This window comes from Mobula birostris, chromosome 1 (genome assembly GCF_030028105.1).
Source record: "Mobula birostris isolate sMobBir1 chromosome 1, sMobBir1.hap1, whole genome shotgun sequence".
NCBI classification, from domain to species: domain Eukaryota; kingdom Metazoa; phylum Chordata; class Chondrichthyes; order Myliobatiformes; family Myliobatidae; genus Mobula; species Mobula birostris.
The window spans coordinates 170,464,120-170,481,577 of record NC_092370.1 but is presented as its reverse complement, the minus strand read 5'-3'; the positions used below and the strand labels follow the sequence as shown (position 1 = coordinate 170,481,577).

Below are 17,458 nucleotides of genomic sequence, written 5' to 3'. Positions count from 1 at the left end.
TGGGATTCTCCTTGATACTGCTGGCCAGGGGCATTTCATGGCCCATTTTGGCCTTCCTAATCGCCCATTTGAACACTTCCCTACTATATGTTTTTCAATGACATAGTCTTTTTAGCATTCTAAACCCATGCCTGCTTTCTATTGTTTTCTGACTAAATTTAGGACCTCTCGGGTCATCCAAGGTTCCCTTTCCTTACCCATCCTTGTCCTTACTTCTTACCAGAACATGCTGATCCTGAGCTCTGCTCAGCTGGTCTTTAAACTACTGCCACTGCTCAGACATAGACTTGCCTGGTAGCAGCTGTTCCTAACCAATGCTCCTTATTCTGTCGTAATTTGCCCTCCCCCAATTTAATACTTTCCCACAAAATCCAAATTTATCCTTACTCACAACTCTCTTAAAACATAATAAGTTGTGGTCACTATTCCCAGAATGCTCACCAACTCTCCAGTCTGTCACCTGGCCTGGCTAATTTCCCAAAACTAGGTCCGGCATCTTCCTTCTTCTTGTTGGAAGTTTCCATACATTTCTCCCTTCCTCTCCCAGATTATGGCACTCCCATGCACACCTAACTTCTCAATCCATATGCTGTTGTGTTGTAGAAGGGTGAAGGTGCAGACCCCACAAAGACACACTAGAGGACAGGATGGAACCTGGCTTGCTGAAGATGTGAGGCATTGGCTCTAACACTTTGCCAGTCTTTTCCATTGTGTCAGGAGGATCAATGACTTCAGGTTTGCCCTTCCACTGGTGGCTGAGTTGGGATCCAGACTGATGTGGTATAACTCTACACAGGAGAGGGAGCTTCCGAGCTCACTCTCAGATCACTGTTGGATTGTCTTGTGATGAGTGGTTAAAAAAAGCAGATACAAGTTCTGTGAAGTTCAGAAGAATGAGGAGTGAACTTTTTAAAAATGTCCCTCTTTAGGGAACATGGCAGGGTAGATGTAGACATACGTTCACTTGTTAGAACATAAGGGAGAAGTCATGAAAAACTGAATTTTTTTCGCAGAGAAGGTGGTGAACTTCTGAAGTTTTTTATCTGAAGGGTTGAGGGGGCTGGATCACTTGGGAGTTTTTAAAGAGGAGGTAGATAATTTTTTCAAAGATCAGGGAATTTTAAAGTGGATAGCAGGTTAGCCGCCATCATATTGAATGACAGGGCAGCCATGAGCAATTCTGCTCCTCTTCCTATTAAGCTTTTAGCTAGCCTCAGGACAATGTTGGCAGTGGACAGGTGATAATTGATCTTGATGTCTCAAGCTAAAAAGGAAAAGGAACATGGCTACATCTCAGAAACTTGTTTCGTTGGGACAACTTGCCCCAAGAGCACCACATATTTGTGTATTGAATTTATTGGCATACAGTGCAGAAAAGGCCCTTCCAGCCCTACAGGCTACACCCGCCCAGCAATCCACTGATTTAACCCTAGCCTAATCACGGGATAATTTACAATGACAAGTTAACCTACCAGCCGGGACATCTTTAGACTGAGGGAGGAAACCCACACAGTCATGGGGAGAATGTACAAACTCCTTACAGGCAGTGGTGGGACTGTAATGCGTTGTGCTAACCACAACGCTACCATGCTGTCAAAGCCAAACTTTAATGTATTGTTCACCAGATATGTAGTAAGCTAACCCCCAGATTCTGAGCTACAGTGTTACCAGTGATAAACTGCAGGAATTCTGCTTGAAAATCAAACAGTCAAATGAAGGATTCTCTCTTGACGTGGGGACTTTTACAAAACGCAGAGATGCAGTAATCAATTATGCATCTGCCTTTACTAACGAATGAAATTTTATAAACATAGGTTGACAGCGACCAGTGTAGGAGGGGCTGGTATCTAGTCTCAGCTCTCTGCTCCCAGAAGAAGGAAAGATGTGTTCAGTGCACTATTCTTCATCACAGGTTGTATAGACACACGATCAAACACTCAACTCTTTTGGAAGAAAGGGGCACAGATTGAAGAAAAGTCTGATCCATGCCATCGGGCTCTCGTCTGAATTAATCGTAGTTCAGGATCAGAAAGCAGGAAAGACGTGGGTGACAGATTCTATGCTGTTCTGAATTAAAACACCAGGCTCGCAGCCTGTGGGCTGAACTGGTCTCTAAACAATAAGAAAGGAATGGAGACAAGCTTGAGAAGGTCCTCGTACTCTTGTTCAGACTAGAATGTTTAACGTCTCCAGAACTTCACCTATTTGTGATACTGTTTTCTGGTTGTTTTACACACACACAATGCTGGAGGAATTCAGAAAGTCAGGCGGTATCTGCGGAAATGAATATATAGTTGATGTTTAGGGCCAAGATCTTTCATCAGGGTAGAAAGGAAGGGGGAAGAAACCAAAAGAAGTTCCCCTCAGGTTCCTTTTAAATATTTCCCCTCTAATCTTAAATCTATGTCGCAGCCTCAGCAACCAGCTGTCTGACATTGCGCCTAGCTCTGTGGCTCAGAAAGGAAGCGGGGGGGGGAGACGACGAGTGCTCTTGGTGATCAGGGATTCCATAAGTTAGGGGAGCAGAAGATGGTACGTTGCCTCCCAGGTGCCAGGGTCAGGGATGTCTCAAATCAGTCCACAGCATTCTAAAGGGAGGGGATGAACAACTGGAAATCAGGGTACAGATTGGTACCAATGACATAGGTAGAAAAAGGGAGGAGGTTCTGAAAATTCAATCTGGGGAGTAAGGCAGAAAGCTGAAAAGCATGACCTCCAGTGTAGTAATCTCTGGATTGCTGCCTGTGCCACGTGCCAGTGACGGTAAGAATAGGATGATTTGGCAGATAAATTTGTGGCTGAAGGATTGGTGCAGGGAGTAGGGTTTCAAATTTCTGGATCATTGGGACCTCTTTTGGGGAAGGTATGTCGTGTACAAAAAGGAGAGGTTACACTTGAACCTGAGGGGTACCAAAATCTTTGTGAGCAGTTTTGCCAGAGCTGTGGGGGAGAGTTTAAACTAATTTGGGAACTGGAGTGATGGGGCTGAGGATGAGGCAGTTGGTATACAACCAGATTCAGTGTGTAGTGAGACTCTGAGGAAGGACAGGCAGTTAGGGCAAAGTTGCAGACAGTGGCATGAGTTGAAGTGTAACAGGGGGCCAAAATCAAAAAGAGTGGTGAATAAAGGACTGAAGTTGTTATGATTGAATGCACACAGTATACAGAATAAGGGAGATGATCTTGTAATGCAGTTAGAGATTGGCAGGTATAGTGTTGTAGGAATCTCTGAGTCATGGCTGAAAGAATATAGTTAGGCACTTAACATCCAAGGATACATTCTATCAGAAGGACAGGCAGGGCAGAGGAGGTCGGTAAAAAATGAAATCAAATCCTTATAAAGAGATGACAGAGGATTGGAAGATGTAGAATCCTTGTGGGTAGAGTTAAGAAACTGCAAGGGTAAAGAGACCCTGATAGGAATTATATACAAGCCTCCAACCAGTAGTCAGAATGTGGGCTGCAGTTGCAATGAGATAGAAAAGACATGTAAAAAGGACAATGTTGTGATAATCATGGGGGATTTTGATATTAGATTGGGAAATTAAGGTTGGTGCTAGATCCCAAGAGAGAGAATTTGAAAAATGCCTACAGATTGCTTTCTAGAGCAGCTTGGGGTTGAGCCCACTAGATGAACAACATTTCTGGATTGGGTATTATGTAATGACCAGATTTCATTAGAGAGCTTAAGGTAAAGGAACCCTTAGGAGACAGTGACCTTAGTATGTAAAATTCACCCTGCAATTTGAGAAGGAGAAGCTAAAATCAGATGTCTCAGTATTACAGTGGTGTAAAAGGAATTACTGGGACATGAGAGAGAAGCTGGCCAAATTTGATTGGAAGGGGACACTATCAGGGATGACAGCAGAACAGCAATGGCTGATGTTTCTCGGGGAAATTTGGAAAGCGCAGGAAAGATAAATCCCAAAGATGAAGAAGTACTCTAAAGGGAGGATGAGGCAACCATGGCTGACAAGGGAAGTCAAAGGAAGCATGAAAGCAAAAGAGAAGGCATACAATACAGCAAATATTAGTGAGAAGGTGGAGGACTGCAAAGCTTTATTAAACAACAGAGGGCAACTAAGAAACGCTATAAAGAGAGAAAAAGTGAAATATGAAGGTAAGCGAGACAATAATGTGAAAGAAGATACAAGAAGTTTTTTCATATATATGAGTAAAAAAGAGACGAGAGTATACTGGTCAGCTGGAAAATGATGCTGGAGAGGTAGTAATGGGGGACAAAGAAATGGTGGTCAAATTGAAAAAGTATTTTGCATCAGTCTTTACTGTGGAAGATACAAGCAGAATGCCATAAGTGTTACGAAGGAGAAGGTGCTTGGGAGGTTGAAAATTCTGAAGGTAGATATGTCACCTGGACCAGATGGACCACACTGCAGGGTTGTGAAAGAGGTAGTTGCAGAGATTGTGGAGGCATTAGTAATGATCTTTCAAGAATCACTAGATTCCGGAATGGTTTTGGAGGACTGAAAGGTTGAAAGTGTCACTCCACTCTTAAAGAAGGGAAATTATAGGTCAGTTAGCCTGAATTCAGTGGTTGGAAAGATGTTGGAGTCCATTATTAAGATTGAGGTTTTGGGGTTACTTGGAGATACCTGATAAAACTGGACAAAGTCAACATGGTTTTCTCAAGAGGAAGTCTAGCCTGACAAATCTGCTAGAATTCTTTGAAGTAATAACAGGCAGGGTAGACAAAAGAGAGTTAAAAGATTTTCAGAAGACCTTTGACAAGATGCCACACATGAGACATGAGGCTGCTTAACAAGATAAGAGCCCATCGTATTACAGTAAAGATACTAGCATAGATGAAGCAGTGGCTGATTGGCAGGAGGCAAAGAGTGGGAATAAAGAGGGCTTTTTCTGATTGGTTGCCAGTGATTAGTGATGTTCCACAGGGGGACAGTGTTGGGACCGATTCTTTTCACGATATATATGTAATAATTTGGATGAATCATAGAATCATAGAAATCTGCAGCACATTTCAGGCCTTTTGGCCCACAATGTTGTGCCAACCATGTAACCTACTCTGGAAGCTGCCTAGAATTACCCTACTGCATAGCCCTCTATTTTTCTAAGCTCCATGTACCTATCTAAGAATCTCTTAAAAGATCCTGTTGTATCTGCCTCTACCACTGTCGCATGCAGTGTATTCCACACACCCACCATGAAGGAATTAATAGCTTTGTGGCCAAGTTTGCAGACAATAGATAGGTGGAGTGACAGGTAGTGTTGAGGAAGCAGGGAGTCTGTAGACAAATTGGGGGAATTGGCAAAGAAGTGGACCAGATGGAATATAGTGTAGGAAAGTGTGTAGTCATGCATTTCGGCAGAAGGAAGAAAGGCATGGATTATTTTCTAAATGGGGAGAAAATTCAAAAATCGGAGGCGCAAAGAGACTTGGAAGTCCTTGCGCAAGATTCCCTGAAGGTTAATTGAAGTGGTAAGGAAGGCAAATGCAATGTTAACATTCACTTTGAGAGAACTAGAATGCAAAAGCAAGGATGTAATGCTGAGGCTTTATAAGGCCTTGGTCAGAACACACTTGGGGTACTGTGAGCAGTTTTGGGTCTCTTACCTGAAAAAAGAATTACCGGCATTGGAGAGGGTCCAGAGGATGTTCACGAGAATGATCACAGGAATGAAAGGGTTTACGTATGAGGAGCATTTAATGGCTCTGGGCCTATACTTTTGGGAGTTTAGAAGAATGAGAGGGGTGCTTTTATTGAAACTGATGAAATATTGAAAACCTAGATAGAGTGGATGTGATGAGGATGAGGATGTTTCCTATTGTGGGGGAGCCTAGGACCAGAGAGCAAGGGCTTAGACTTGAGGGGTGTCCACTTAGAATAGAGATGAAGAAAACTTTGTTAGCCAGAGAATGGTGAATCTGTGGAATTCATCGCCACAGATGGCTGTGCAGGCCAGTTCATTGGTTATATTTAAGGTGGAGATTGATGGGTTCTTGATTAATCAGAGTGTTAAAGGTTACATGGAGAAGGCAAGAGAATGGGGTTGAATAGGATAATAAATCAGTCATAATGGAATGGTGGAGCAGACTTGATGGGCTGAATGGCCTAATTCTGCTCCTATGTCTTATATCCTTTGCTTCTAATCTCCCCTACCTTTGGAGAAGGATTACGACCACCCACCCTAACTATGTTTCTCATGTGTTTTACACCTATACAATGTCACTCTCCAGCCTCTGACACTCCGGGAGAAAATGTCCCAGTTTATCCAGCCTCTCCTTATAACCTAACCATCTGCAGAATTTTGCATTTATGACTTTTTGGTTGTTGTTGTTTCATGTTCAGTCTCACCGGACAAAGCTCTAGTGAACAGGGGATGTTACCTGGGACGGATGGGCTTTGGTTATGAGGGGAGACAGGTCAGGCTCCCCAGATTGATTGGTTTGTTTATTGAGATTCAGCGCGGAATCGGTTTTTCCAACCCTGGGAGCCGCACCGCCAGCAATCCCCTGAAGTAATCATGGGACAGTTTACAATGATCCATTAGCCTACTAAACAGTACACTTTTGGACTGTGGGAAGAAATTGAACCATCTGGAGGAAGCCCACACAGTCACGGTGAGAATGTACAAACTCCTAGCAGGCAATAGCAGGGATTGAACTGGTGTCACTTATATTTTAAAGCGCTGTGCTAACCACTACACCACCGTGCTGCTGCAAGGATTTGAGCTAACTTATAGCAGCTAATTAGACTAACTACTCTCATGTGGGAGGAAACACAGAGAGAACATTTAAACTCCACAGGGACAGCAGCCAAGGTCAGGATTGACCCTGGGCTGCTGGAGCTACGAGGCGTCCTTGTGCTGCCGTTCAGGATCAGCAAGGTAGTGCACTGCCTAGGGCTCATCACCTGGTTTCTTGGAGGAATGTTCTGCCCAGGGGCTCACGCAAGTCAGCCTGAAGCCTTGCCAGTCAGCAGAAGATTCAGGCCATGGACAGTGTGATTCTTCACTAATTCCCTGTGACGGCAGCCGAGGCCATGTGCGCAAACCCCATCTTGGAGCCTGCAGCCAGAGATTTGCAAATGGCTTATGGTCTATATCGATGGGAATTTTGGCTTAATCACAAAGTGCTGCTTCATTGCCTAAGAATACTCATCTCATTAACGGTCATTTTAACATAAACCACTCCGTTTACTGTATGAGAGGGAAATGTAAATCTGCATAAATGCCTGGCATTCCAATTAATTTACAGAACAGGCTGTGATTAAATACCTGAAGAAATTGGAATTAGCAATATAAACCTTTAAATCTGCAGCCCATTATTTACCAGCCCACTTGTCAACTAAGAGATTAGCAGACACGACTGAATTATGTGGTTTGAGCACTGTTTATACAGGTGTGTTGCATTTCCCGCTATTCCATCCTCAATTACATACTGCAAATAATCCTCTTCTTCTGGTTTTGACATCGGCTGCATGCTTTTTTTTTGTACTTTATACTAATTATCTTCTCTCCTGGGAATGTAATGCAGAAAAATCATATCATCCACCAGGCAACTCCAGGAATGTACCTCGGTGGTGCCTGTTGGGGTGTAAATTGGCATAGTGAGTTTTGGGGAGATTATCCAGTCCCAGAAGCCCAGCAGTGTCCCCGTCTATGGCCAATGCTCATCATGCATACAACGATCAGAGCAGCTGGTTGTCGGGGTCCATGAGGTGGTTTCGGGGGAGAGATGGTATTTATTCACCTGGCCATAAATAAAAATGGAAAATGCTGGAGGAAGTCAGCAGGTTGTGTGACATCTGGAAAGGCAGGGTAAAACAGCAAATTACCTGTGCTGCTTTCAATTTAGTGTACTGCATTCAGTGTTCACAATGTAGTCACCACATTGAAAAAAATGCAGATTTTCCCCCCCAAAATAGACTTTATTCATGATAAAAGTTATATATTTATACACACACATGCACACACACACAAAGGAAGAAAATGAAAAAAAAACTTTACATTTGTGGTTATTATATTCAACAGTGTACACTTTTTTTTAAATTTTATTTTTATTTGGATAAGGAATTCACAAATATCATGTACTTTTTTCACACATATAACCTTTTCCATTTTTTTATATGTATAAAACTACAATTATTTATACATTCTTAAGTACACATTGAGATGATATAAACTACTCCCACCCTGATCTCTGTGTCTCTGGCCTTCGGCGCTGTTACAATGAGGCCCAATGCTAGCTTGAGGAGCAGCACATCACCTTCTCTCTGGTCACCTTGCTCCTTGTACGTCGCAATATCAAGTTCTCCACATTTTTGAAAGCTCGATCTTTCTTTCTTTTTGTATCAGACTGGCCATTTCTGCCTGCCATTCTTCTCTTTCTTTTCCCCTTTCCTGGCCTGCTGTCTTTGCAAAATTAGCAGTGCTCTGGTATGAAGACAAAAGATGTGATAGATGATTGAATCCCATTACACAGATGCTTGGATGGATTAAAAAAAACATGCCATCATTTAAAGGGGAACAGGTTGCTCCTATCATGCCCTGACTGGATTCCTTAAATCGTGTGGCATGGACTTCATCATATTCCTGTTTGTGGAGCAAACTTACAGCCAGGTTTCTAACATTACAATGGTTGCTCATTCGAAGATACTAGATTTAAATTACTTCAAAGCACTTTCAAGTTTAGAAAGCTGTCCTTTCAAGGAATGCAAGCTTATTTTCTATGTTGTAGTCACTGCCTCTTTAAAATACCAAACTGCTTCAAAGATATTATCAACCTGCTTTCAATTGCCTCTGTGTGTGTGTGTGTGTGTGTGTGTGTGTGTGTGTGTGTGTGTGTGTGTGTGTGTTCTGTGAATTGCGTGTATCTGTAAAACAAGGTCTTATGCAGTCTATTGATGACAGTACCACAGAATTAAGCTATCCTTGTTTGCCCAGGATAAAAGCTGTTGCAATACTGTTACCTTCCCAAACTTACCACATTTATGACATTAATTGAATTGTGAACATTAATTTTGCTAGAACCATGGGCATGAAAACTTGAAGTGGTTAGAGAATGCTTCACTGAGGAGTTCAACAGGAGGCAGGGAGAAAAATAAAGGCAAAGAAAAGAAAGAGTAGCGACGAGGAAGGGGGAGAGAAAGTGTGTGGTGAGGAGGGGAGGGAGGGAAAATAAGGGTGGAGTCAGGAAGGGAGAATGAAGGTGAGAAAGGGAGAAAGATAGAGCGGTGTAAGGAAGACGTTTGAGAGGGACAGATGGTGAGAGAAATATTAGGAGAGAGGTGGGAAGGGCTAAATGATGTGAAGAGGTGGAGAGAAAAGTGAGGGCGAGATGGGAATGGAGATTTGGATGTGGAGGTAGGTACCGAAATGTCATAGCTTCTCCCTGTTCTGGCCTGGAATTGCAAAGGCAATCATGTGCATCGCCAATTTATTTCCGTTAACCTCTGTAGTAACAAGTAGTAACCCAAATAGTAACAAGTCCACTAACCCTTGTTCAGTGAACGGTAGCTGACATGTCTGACACCATGCTTTGTCACCTTGCTCGGAGTTGAGATTCTGTGGCATGAAATAACCTATTTCCATTGGCAGTTTTGGTTGGCAAAAATGCCATTTGGGACTGATGGCCATACAGGAGAGCTCTTCAGTCCCTGTGCTTTAGTCAGTTTGGTTGTAGATCTCAAAGAGTATTTGAAAGGAATGCAGAAGAAATGTTTTTAATTTTTGAAATAAAGCAAGAGTAATGAATGGACCCTGAAGAGTAGAACTTGTCACCCAAAGATTGTAGTATTCTGGAAACATTCAGAAAACCATTTAAAACTGCATATGCCTCCTAGGTGGAGGGCAATAGCATTGTCTGGGTACAATGTCACCTTGGCCATATTGCAATGTCCATAACTTGCCACTAATGATGCTATTCCCTGACCATAACCTCTCAATGAAGCAACATCAGTATCCTATTCTGCTTCGGGATGAGCTGCCAGGGGCTGCCAGTTTCCACCTCGGGTATTGTCCCACTTGTTCTCCCCCTTGAGGTGCTGAATCAATTCCTTCAACTTGTCTGGTTTCCATGTCATGGTCCAATTCTGTGTTAAGACCTGCTCGCCAGCTTTTCCTGCTTCCTGAACGTCGCACATTTAGTCTCAATGAAGGGATCTCAACACAAAATGTCAATTGTTCATTTCCCTTTATAGAAGCTGCCTGACTCACTGCATTCCTCTACCTCCTTTGGTGCATCACACTTCAGGTCTTTATGTTGTGTTTTAAGCCCTTCACATTCTTCCCAGGCTGGTGGAGATTATATAGCCCGACTTCTAGGCAGTAGCTCCAGCATCTCTAGACTGGTGGTGATTGTACAGACCAACCCATGTAATCATCACCAGCCTGCAAGATCCTCTGTCTCCATGGAGCTGTTGGTGTTCTTCATTCTGGTTCTCCATACATCTTCCATCTCTAATGCCCTACCATTGGTAGATGTATGCTATCTGTCTGCTCATTTCCAGGTATATCCCAACCTGTAGGATCTTGGAGCTGAAAATCGAACTCTGTTTCTCTTGCCTGACCTGTGAATGTTTCTTGCTTTTCAGATTTTAAAAAATTCTATCCTCTGAAGCATTCTTTATATGTTGCCTCTTTAACAGAATTTTTGGTCATCTATCCCTGCATTAGTAGCTTTGTTTTTTTGGCTTGGTGTTGGTTTCTTTTTCTGATGCTAATTTTGGGAAGCAAACTGGGATTTGTGGTCTATGTTAAAGGCAATATAAAATGTAAGCTGTTAACTTCTGTGACCAAATTTGAACACAGTTATCTTTCTTGATAAATTGGAGAACAGGGTATTCTTGACTGAGACATATTAATAACTGTGGAAAAACAGCACTAAGTATCAGCTAAAACTCATTGCAAACATCAAAGATTTTTATTGCTTGTGATCTGCAGATTATCTTTATGATGAGAATATACTTGGGACAGGTTGATTATGACAGATACAGGCTACTAATTTCAAACAAATAAAGGCTCTTACGGTGATAGTAACTTAGAGAAAATCTGGCTTCTGAAAAGTTATTTACAATGTTCATTTGTTATTGTTTCCTAAAGAAGCACATAATGAAAGAAATACAATACATTATTTTTTGAAAGATGTTTTGAAAGTTTCTTGCTAGATTACCTCTATCCTCTTTTATTCTTTACTGTAAGGTTGTTGTAAAAATACCAGCATGCCTGCTGAGGTAGTTAGTTTTATTGTACAAGCCAAACACATGACTGAATAGCAGGTGGCATATCATTTGATGAGGCTGGATTTTACTGTGAGACAGACTAACTTTCCTCAGTGTGCAGCCCTTTGGAATGCATACACTTGACTTTAACTCCCCAAAATAACTATTCAGCATGGTGCCATGCCATATGACACAGTCGTCTAACGTACCGCTCCTATTTTGTTGCTGCTGTTTCTTTTGTATTATTCAGCCACCCGTTTTGCTTCAGACTTCCTTTGCTTGACCATTTTCCTCCTCTCACATTGGTGACTCTCCAGATTGTTTGCGGACGCTGATATTGATAGATTTCTGTAAGGTAAGGATTGATCAATCAGAGACTGCTACATGGATTTGAGGTAGGGATTGGCGGTTTGAGAGGATGAATGGCTGGTCATGTCGTTGTGTTCCTGTGCCACTGAGTCCTGTCTGTGCCCCGTGGGAAAGATGAGAGAACTATGCGGCACAATTACTGCTTTCTGAAGTCTCAGGATTTGGAGCATCACCCAGGCTTTGGGTTAATCAGAAAACGATAAGGCCACAAGGACAGAGGACATGTAGATTGTATTTAAAATTGGGAAGCAAGTTGGCTGGTGGGAATTTTATCCAAGTTTCTGGCTCTCTTCCAAACCCTGCTGCAGACAGTCAAACAGCATGGTTAGAAATTGTTTGGTGACTCTAACATGCTGTTGGGTGAATCGCAATGGGACAATGAAACGTTCTTTGGGAGCTAGTAAACTTGAGGCCTTTGCCTTAGTGTTTTGTCACTTACAGGGAGAACAAAGGGACGATCTTTGGGATTGGGGCTGGATTTAGTTGATGTGGGGCAAGGGAGTGCTCAATACAGGTAGAGCTATAGGGATGAAGACTGCTCTTAAGAGGCGATGTTGGGCTAGAGTGCAGGGCAGATGCAGTAGGAAGCCAGATGGGCCTGGCTTGGTAATTAAGGGCTCAGGCCTGGAAGTCTTAGGCAAGTTTAGTAGGTAATGAGTTGATGCTGGGATGAGATTGGATGTTGGATGGAGCTGGGTGTGGTCAGAGGTGGCACAGGGATAGAGGAGGAGGGGTTCAGATCAGGGTTACAAACTGGCAATGGGGTAGGGGTGCTGCTTGATTGGCTCTGTGGGGATTGAGTGAGGTGCTGGGGACTGCGATGTCAGGAGCTCCAAGAGAAAGTTGGGTAAGTTCCCACCTCTTTTCTGCCTAGGCTAGTTTCTCACTTCAAGTTGAGCAGAAGCAGTTCTTGAGTGATTGCTGCCCGCTGTGATGTTGAACCAAGGATCTAGCCACGCAGCGACCTTAACTACCCTTCTTCCTGACTCACCCTTCTAAAACAAAGCAAGCTTCTAAACCAATTCCTCACCTAATGGCTTTCGGCCCTGTTTAGCCTACAGTTGGCTGCTGCTGTGTACTTGAAAATTCCCTTGACCTGACCCCTCAAAATCAGGACAGCTCTCCATTGTGTTCCGATGAACAGTTATGCTCAGACAACAGCACCAAGGTTAGGTTAACCATCATTTGCCTCCTCTGTGGGATCTTACTGTGTACACATCGGCATCGCTTAAAAAACAAGTGATCCCACTTTAAAGAGGATGTGACAGGCAGGAGGGGAGAAAAGACTGGATAGAGGGTGTTCGGACCGAGGCAGGCAGCAATACTTGGCCATACCCTCCCTCTGTGTGAGCCCTTGTTGCTTTAACTATCAATTAAGAAAGAAACCATCCCATATTTTTGAAGCACAAAAGGAGTCTGGATTTCTGAACTAATCCTTTTGTTCTGTTAACACAACTTGAATGAGGCCCCAGAGTTGTTTTCCTTCTGCCTGTCAAATTAAAAACGCATAATTAATCAGAAATTGGTAATTAAATAGATCCCCTCCCTGTTTACAACACTTCCTTTGGAAGCTCTCCAATTTCTTTATAAAGGGAACTTTATTTGTGAAAGAGGTGCTTTATGTGGGTTTTGTTTTCATGGGTGAGTTATAAACAGTAGAAGTTTAATCACTGCTTGTGGAAACCCAGTGAACATTGTAAATCGAAGTCCCTTGTGTCTGTATTACTTCTCTGGCAAGGAATTAACTATTCCCCCTCCCCTCAATCTCTTATATGCTAGGATGGATTTTCAGCAATGTTCCCCTTTAGATAGCTATGTAAAATTCAAAGGGATTTGTAACAAATGCCTGATCTCTATGTCATTGGAGATCAGCCAGAGGCTATGGTCGTCTCAGTGATGTGCTCCAAGAGCTGTAAACTGGATGTGCAAGTTAAAGCCAAGACCAGTGGGCAGCACGCAATGTACTGAGATCAGGTATTGCCTGAAAGCCAATGGTTGCTGGATCCCTGTTCTGACTGGTTACTGTTTCCACAACTCCATTTTATGACAGTCACATGATTTAATGAACTATGTCTTAATTGTTTCAAGTCTCCAACCGTTCGTTCTCAGCCGCCAAACCTTGTGGATTTTGGATTTGGACCAGCAGGGAATGGATTTGTTTATCGTTGTCTCTGCTCAGTTACAATGTGCCTTGTATATTGTTTTCACTGAGGACAAAGAGGTGTACAGGAATGAGACAGATCAGCTGGTTAGTTATGTCACAACCTCACACTCAACGTCAGCAAGACCGAGGTACTGATTGATCAAGCTCCATCATGGGCACGACCTTCCCATCATGGAGAGCATCTTCAAACGGCAGTGCCTCAAGAAGGCAGCATCTATCTCCAAAGACCCTCACCACCCAGGACATGCCCTCTTCTCATGACTACCATCAAGCAGGAGGTACGGGAGCCTGAGGACCGACACACAAAGATTCAGCAACAGTTTCTTCCCCTCAGCCGTCAGATTTCTACCGATTTGTTCCATTTCTTTTGCACTATTTATTTTGTAATTTATAATATTTGCACTGCACTGCTGCCACAAAATAGCACATTTTACATCAAGTAAGATAATAAACCTCATTCTTATTCTGATTCTAAACCTTCTGACTTTCTCCTTCGTCTGTTTCAAACATAGGCAAGCAAAGGACAGCAAGTTTCAGCGGTTGTAAAAGACAATGTATCACTCCTATCGGTATTCCTTTACTGCTCTGTGTATGGTGTACTCTCCAATTTAATATACATAAAGTCTGAACAATAATTTAACAACTTATGTGGAAAAAAATCCACTCGACTTTGCTGTTACTGATGTTCAAATTGGCCAGTGACTTGTGCTAAGAAGTGAAATGGTATGAATTGCAGTTGGCTATGTTAGTCTCTAATATACACTGCTCAGCTGTAAGCTTTGGGAGCTCGACCTTAACTCTGAAATTTCTTGAAACTGCTGTATTTGACCATTATTTGCTTATTAAGCCCACTGCAGTAAGTAAGTTATCTTAATCAACAGCATAAGTTGCCTTTTAATTGCACACAATTTTTTAAGGGCTGCTATTGTATTGGTCTCATCAAGAAGCTGAGCAACTCTTTGCAGAGTCTAATTTCTTCAAGTTATAAATTGTTTTAGGAAAATATTCTTCTTTTGTCTGTCGTTCTCTCTCAACTTAATCTTTCTTTCCTTCTTTTTATTTCTCTTATTTTGCACCTGTTTTGATGCTGAATTTATCCTGTCACATTCACCTTCCTTCACTGTCGGTTTGTTCCGCTCTCGTTTGTTGTTGCAGGAGCAAACTCTCTCTCCCTCACTGGGAGAGAGACCGGTCTGAGATACCAGAGTGCTGGTTTGTAGACTGTAGTTTTGATGGACTCTGAATCAAGGATTCTTTGGGGCTTTGGGTCTTCTGCTTTTGCTTGCGTGGTGCGGGTGGGGCTTCTGCTGGTGTGGGTGGGGGGAGGAGGGGGTCCATGCTTTTGCTGCAGCTTGTGCGAAGGGAGGGGAGGAGGGGCTTTGATGTTCCTATCATTCATCCCATGGGGTTCCTTGTTTCGTGGATGTCTGTGAAGGGTAGGAATTTCAGGTTGTATACTCTGATATTAAATGAGTCTCTGAACTTACTGGGCTGAGGAGGTATGTTGTTTGTCTGGACACCAGGAGTCCTGATGAAGGATCTCAGCTTGAAATGTCAACTCCTTACTTCTTTCTAGATGCTGCCTGACGTGCTGAGTTCCTCCAGCATTCTGTTTGTGTTACCCAAGTGCCCTTTTCATTCATTGCAATAGTTTGCAAATTGATTTGAAACCAATTATGTCAGAACTTGTCTGCTTAATGTTGGCAGGGGTACAAGTGCAAAAGTGTTCTGTTCCAGCAAAGTCATGACTGGGAAGCTTCTGGGAATGCAGCGAAGTTCCCTATAAACTGTTTCTAATTAGTATCATGTTGGCATTCTTTAATCTGACTCCGGTCTTAGACGAGAAAGCAGATTCCAATAATTATATTAAAAATATGTTGAGATTGACATTAGTGAGCAAATTGCACTGTGCAGCTGGAAAGAGGGAGCTCATGTTTCTGCCATTATTTTCTTCAATTGGACTGATATACACATTGCAAAAATATTCCTGAACTAAGTCACTTTATGAATCTTGAGAACAATGGACCTGTTTTTTTTAGGCTCAAAGCACTGTGTGTATGCCAGCAAGATGTTGTAACTATTGGAAGGGATAAAATTTAAATTAGTCTGACATGAAAACTATTTGGCTAAAAGTACCAAAATGGGATTAAGCCTGGCAACTGGCATGTAAACGCAAGGGGAAAAAAAGACGGAATTTTATGAATTGTTTTCTTTCTCTGCTCCTTCTGAACAGACAAACCCTCCTGCGACCAAGAGAGGCAAGCAGCTTTGGAGGAAACTCACCAGTACCCGAGAGATGGCATCTTCATTCCAGAGTGTGCTGGTGCAGGGCTCTACAAGCCAGTTCAGTGCCACCAGTCGACTGGGTACTGCTGGTGCGTCTTGGTGGACATTGGACGCCCTATTCCTGGGACCTCCACCAGGTAAGTGCACATTATCTTTGGAGGTGATGGGGAGGGATGCCAGGTGAGTAAAACTGAGCTGGAGTAAGTCTTGTCTAGGTGGCTCCAGTACTGTGCAAAAGTCTTGGGCACATGACATGTGAGTGATGATAAACCTAATTCTGATACGGGTCTCTGTCGTGGACTGAGGAGGGAAGGGGACTGTGAGAGGATTTGGAAAAAGGGAAAGTAGAAGGGAGGGAGTGGGAAGCACCAGAGAGGCATTCTGTTTTGATCAATAACCCAATTGTTTGGAATCAGGTGACCTTGCCTGGTGTCTCGGGGCAGGGTGAGTCTGCACCCATGCCACAACCTTGCCCCAACCTTGCCCCAGCAATCCTTCTCTCCCACCTGTCCCACACCTCTCCTGTGGCACTCCACCCTTGCCATTCCCAACATCCTTTGCTCCCACCAGATTTACAAACTCGCTCTCTGCTCCATGTTGACAAATGCAGTACTGTGCGGAAGTCTTAGGCACCCTAGAATTGTGGTATTTTTACAAATAAAACCTTGACCTCCTGAAGTATTAACTTAAGCTCAAACTATGAAATCTAGGTAAAGGAAGTTTGCAAGCTTGTATGTGAACCCCTGCTGTATCTCTGCCATGTGACGTGAAAGTGATGTTTGAATCATTTAGGCTGTGTACATGATGTGAAACACTGCAGCATTAATGTGCTGTTGAGTGAACACTCTCTTCCCCTTTGTATGTTGGTAGCCATTCCTAATTCTGCCCATACCTGCAAGACACATGGGTGCGTTGGACATTTCTTCGAAACTGACCATGGGTTGTCGCTCAAGGACTTCTCAGTAACTCAACAGTCAGGGGCATCAGCACAGTAGTGTGCTGTAACCTTCTCCAACTGTCAGTGTGGTAATTGTTTTGTACGATTTTCACCTCCATGAGTACTGCCGTATCTTAAGAACTTAGGAAATAGAACAGTACAGCACAATATAGATCCTTTGGTCCACAATGTTGTGTTGACCCAGACAGACCTGCTCCACCATCAATCTAATCCTTCCCTCCCACATCAGTCAGAACCTTCAGTTTTTTTTTCTTACATCCATGTAACTATCTACAAGTGTTTTAAATGTCCCTGTTGTATCAGCTTCTACCGCCACTCCAGACAGAGAGTGAGGCACCCACCACTCTCCGTGTAAGGAACCTACCTCTACCAACTGCCCTAATCTTACTCCCACTCACCTTAAATAGATATCCTCTGGTATTGGCCATTACTGTCCTGGGTAAGAAGTGCTGGCTGTCCACTTTATCCATGCCTCTCATA

General features: G+C 43.0%; 1 protein-coding gene across 3 annotated transcripts in view; it reads left to right on the top strand.

The window, feature by feature from the left end:
* Positions 1 to 17,458, top strand: part of smoc1 (SPARC related modular calcium binding 1) — a 248,867-nt gene that overhangs the window by 105,842 nt on the left and 125,567 nt on the right. For all 3 annotated transcript variants that reach the window (XM_072265877.1, XM_072265866.1, XM_072265857.1), the window contains exon 8: positions 15,968 to 16,157. In XM_072265877.1, the coding sequence (XP_072121978.1) occupies positions 15,968 to 16,157 (190 nt within the window). The remainder of the gene's footprint in view (positions 1 to 15,967; positions 16,158 to 17,458) is intronic.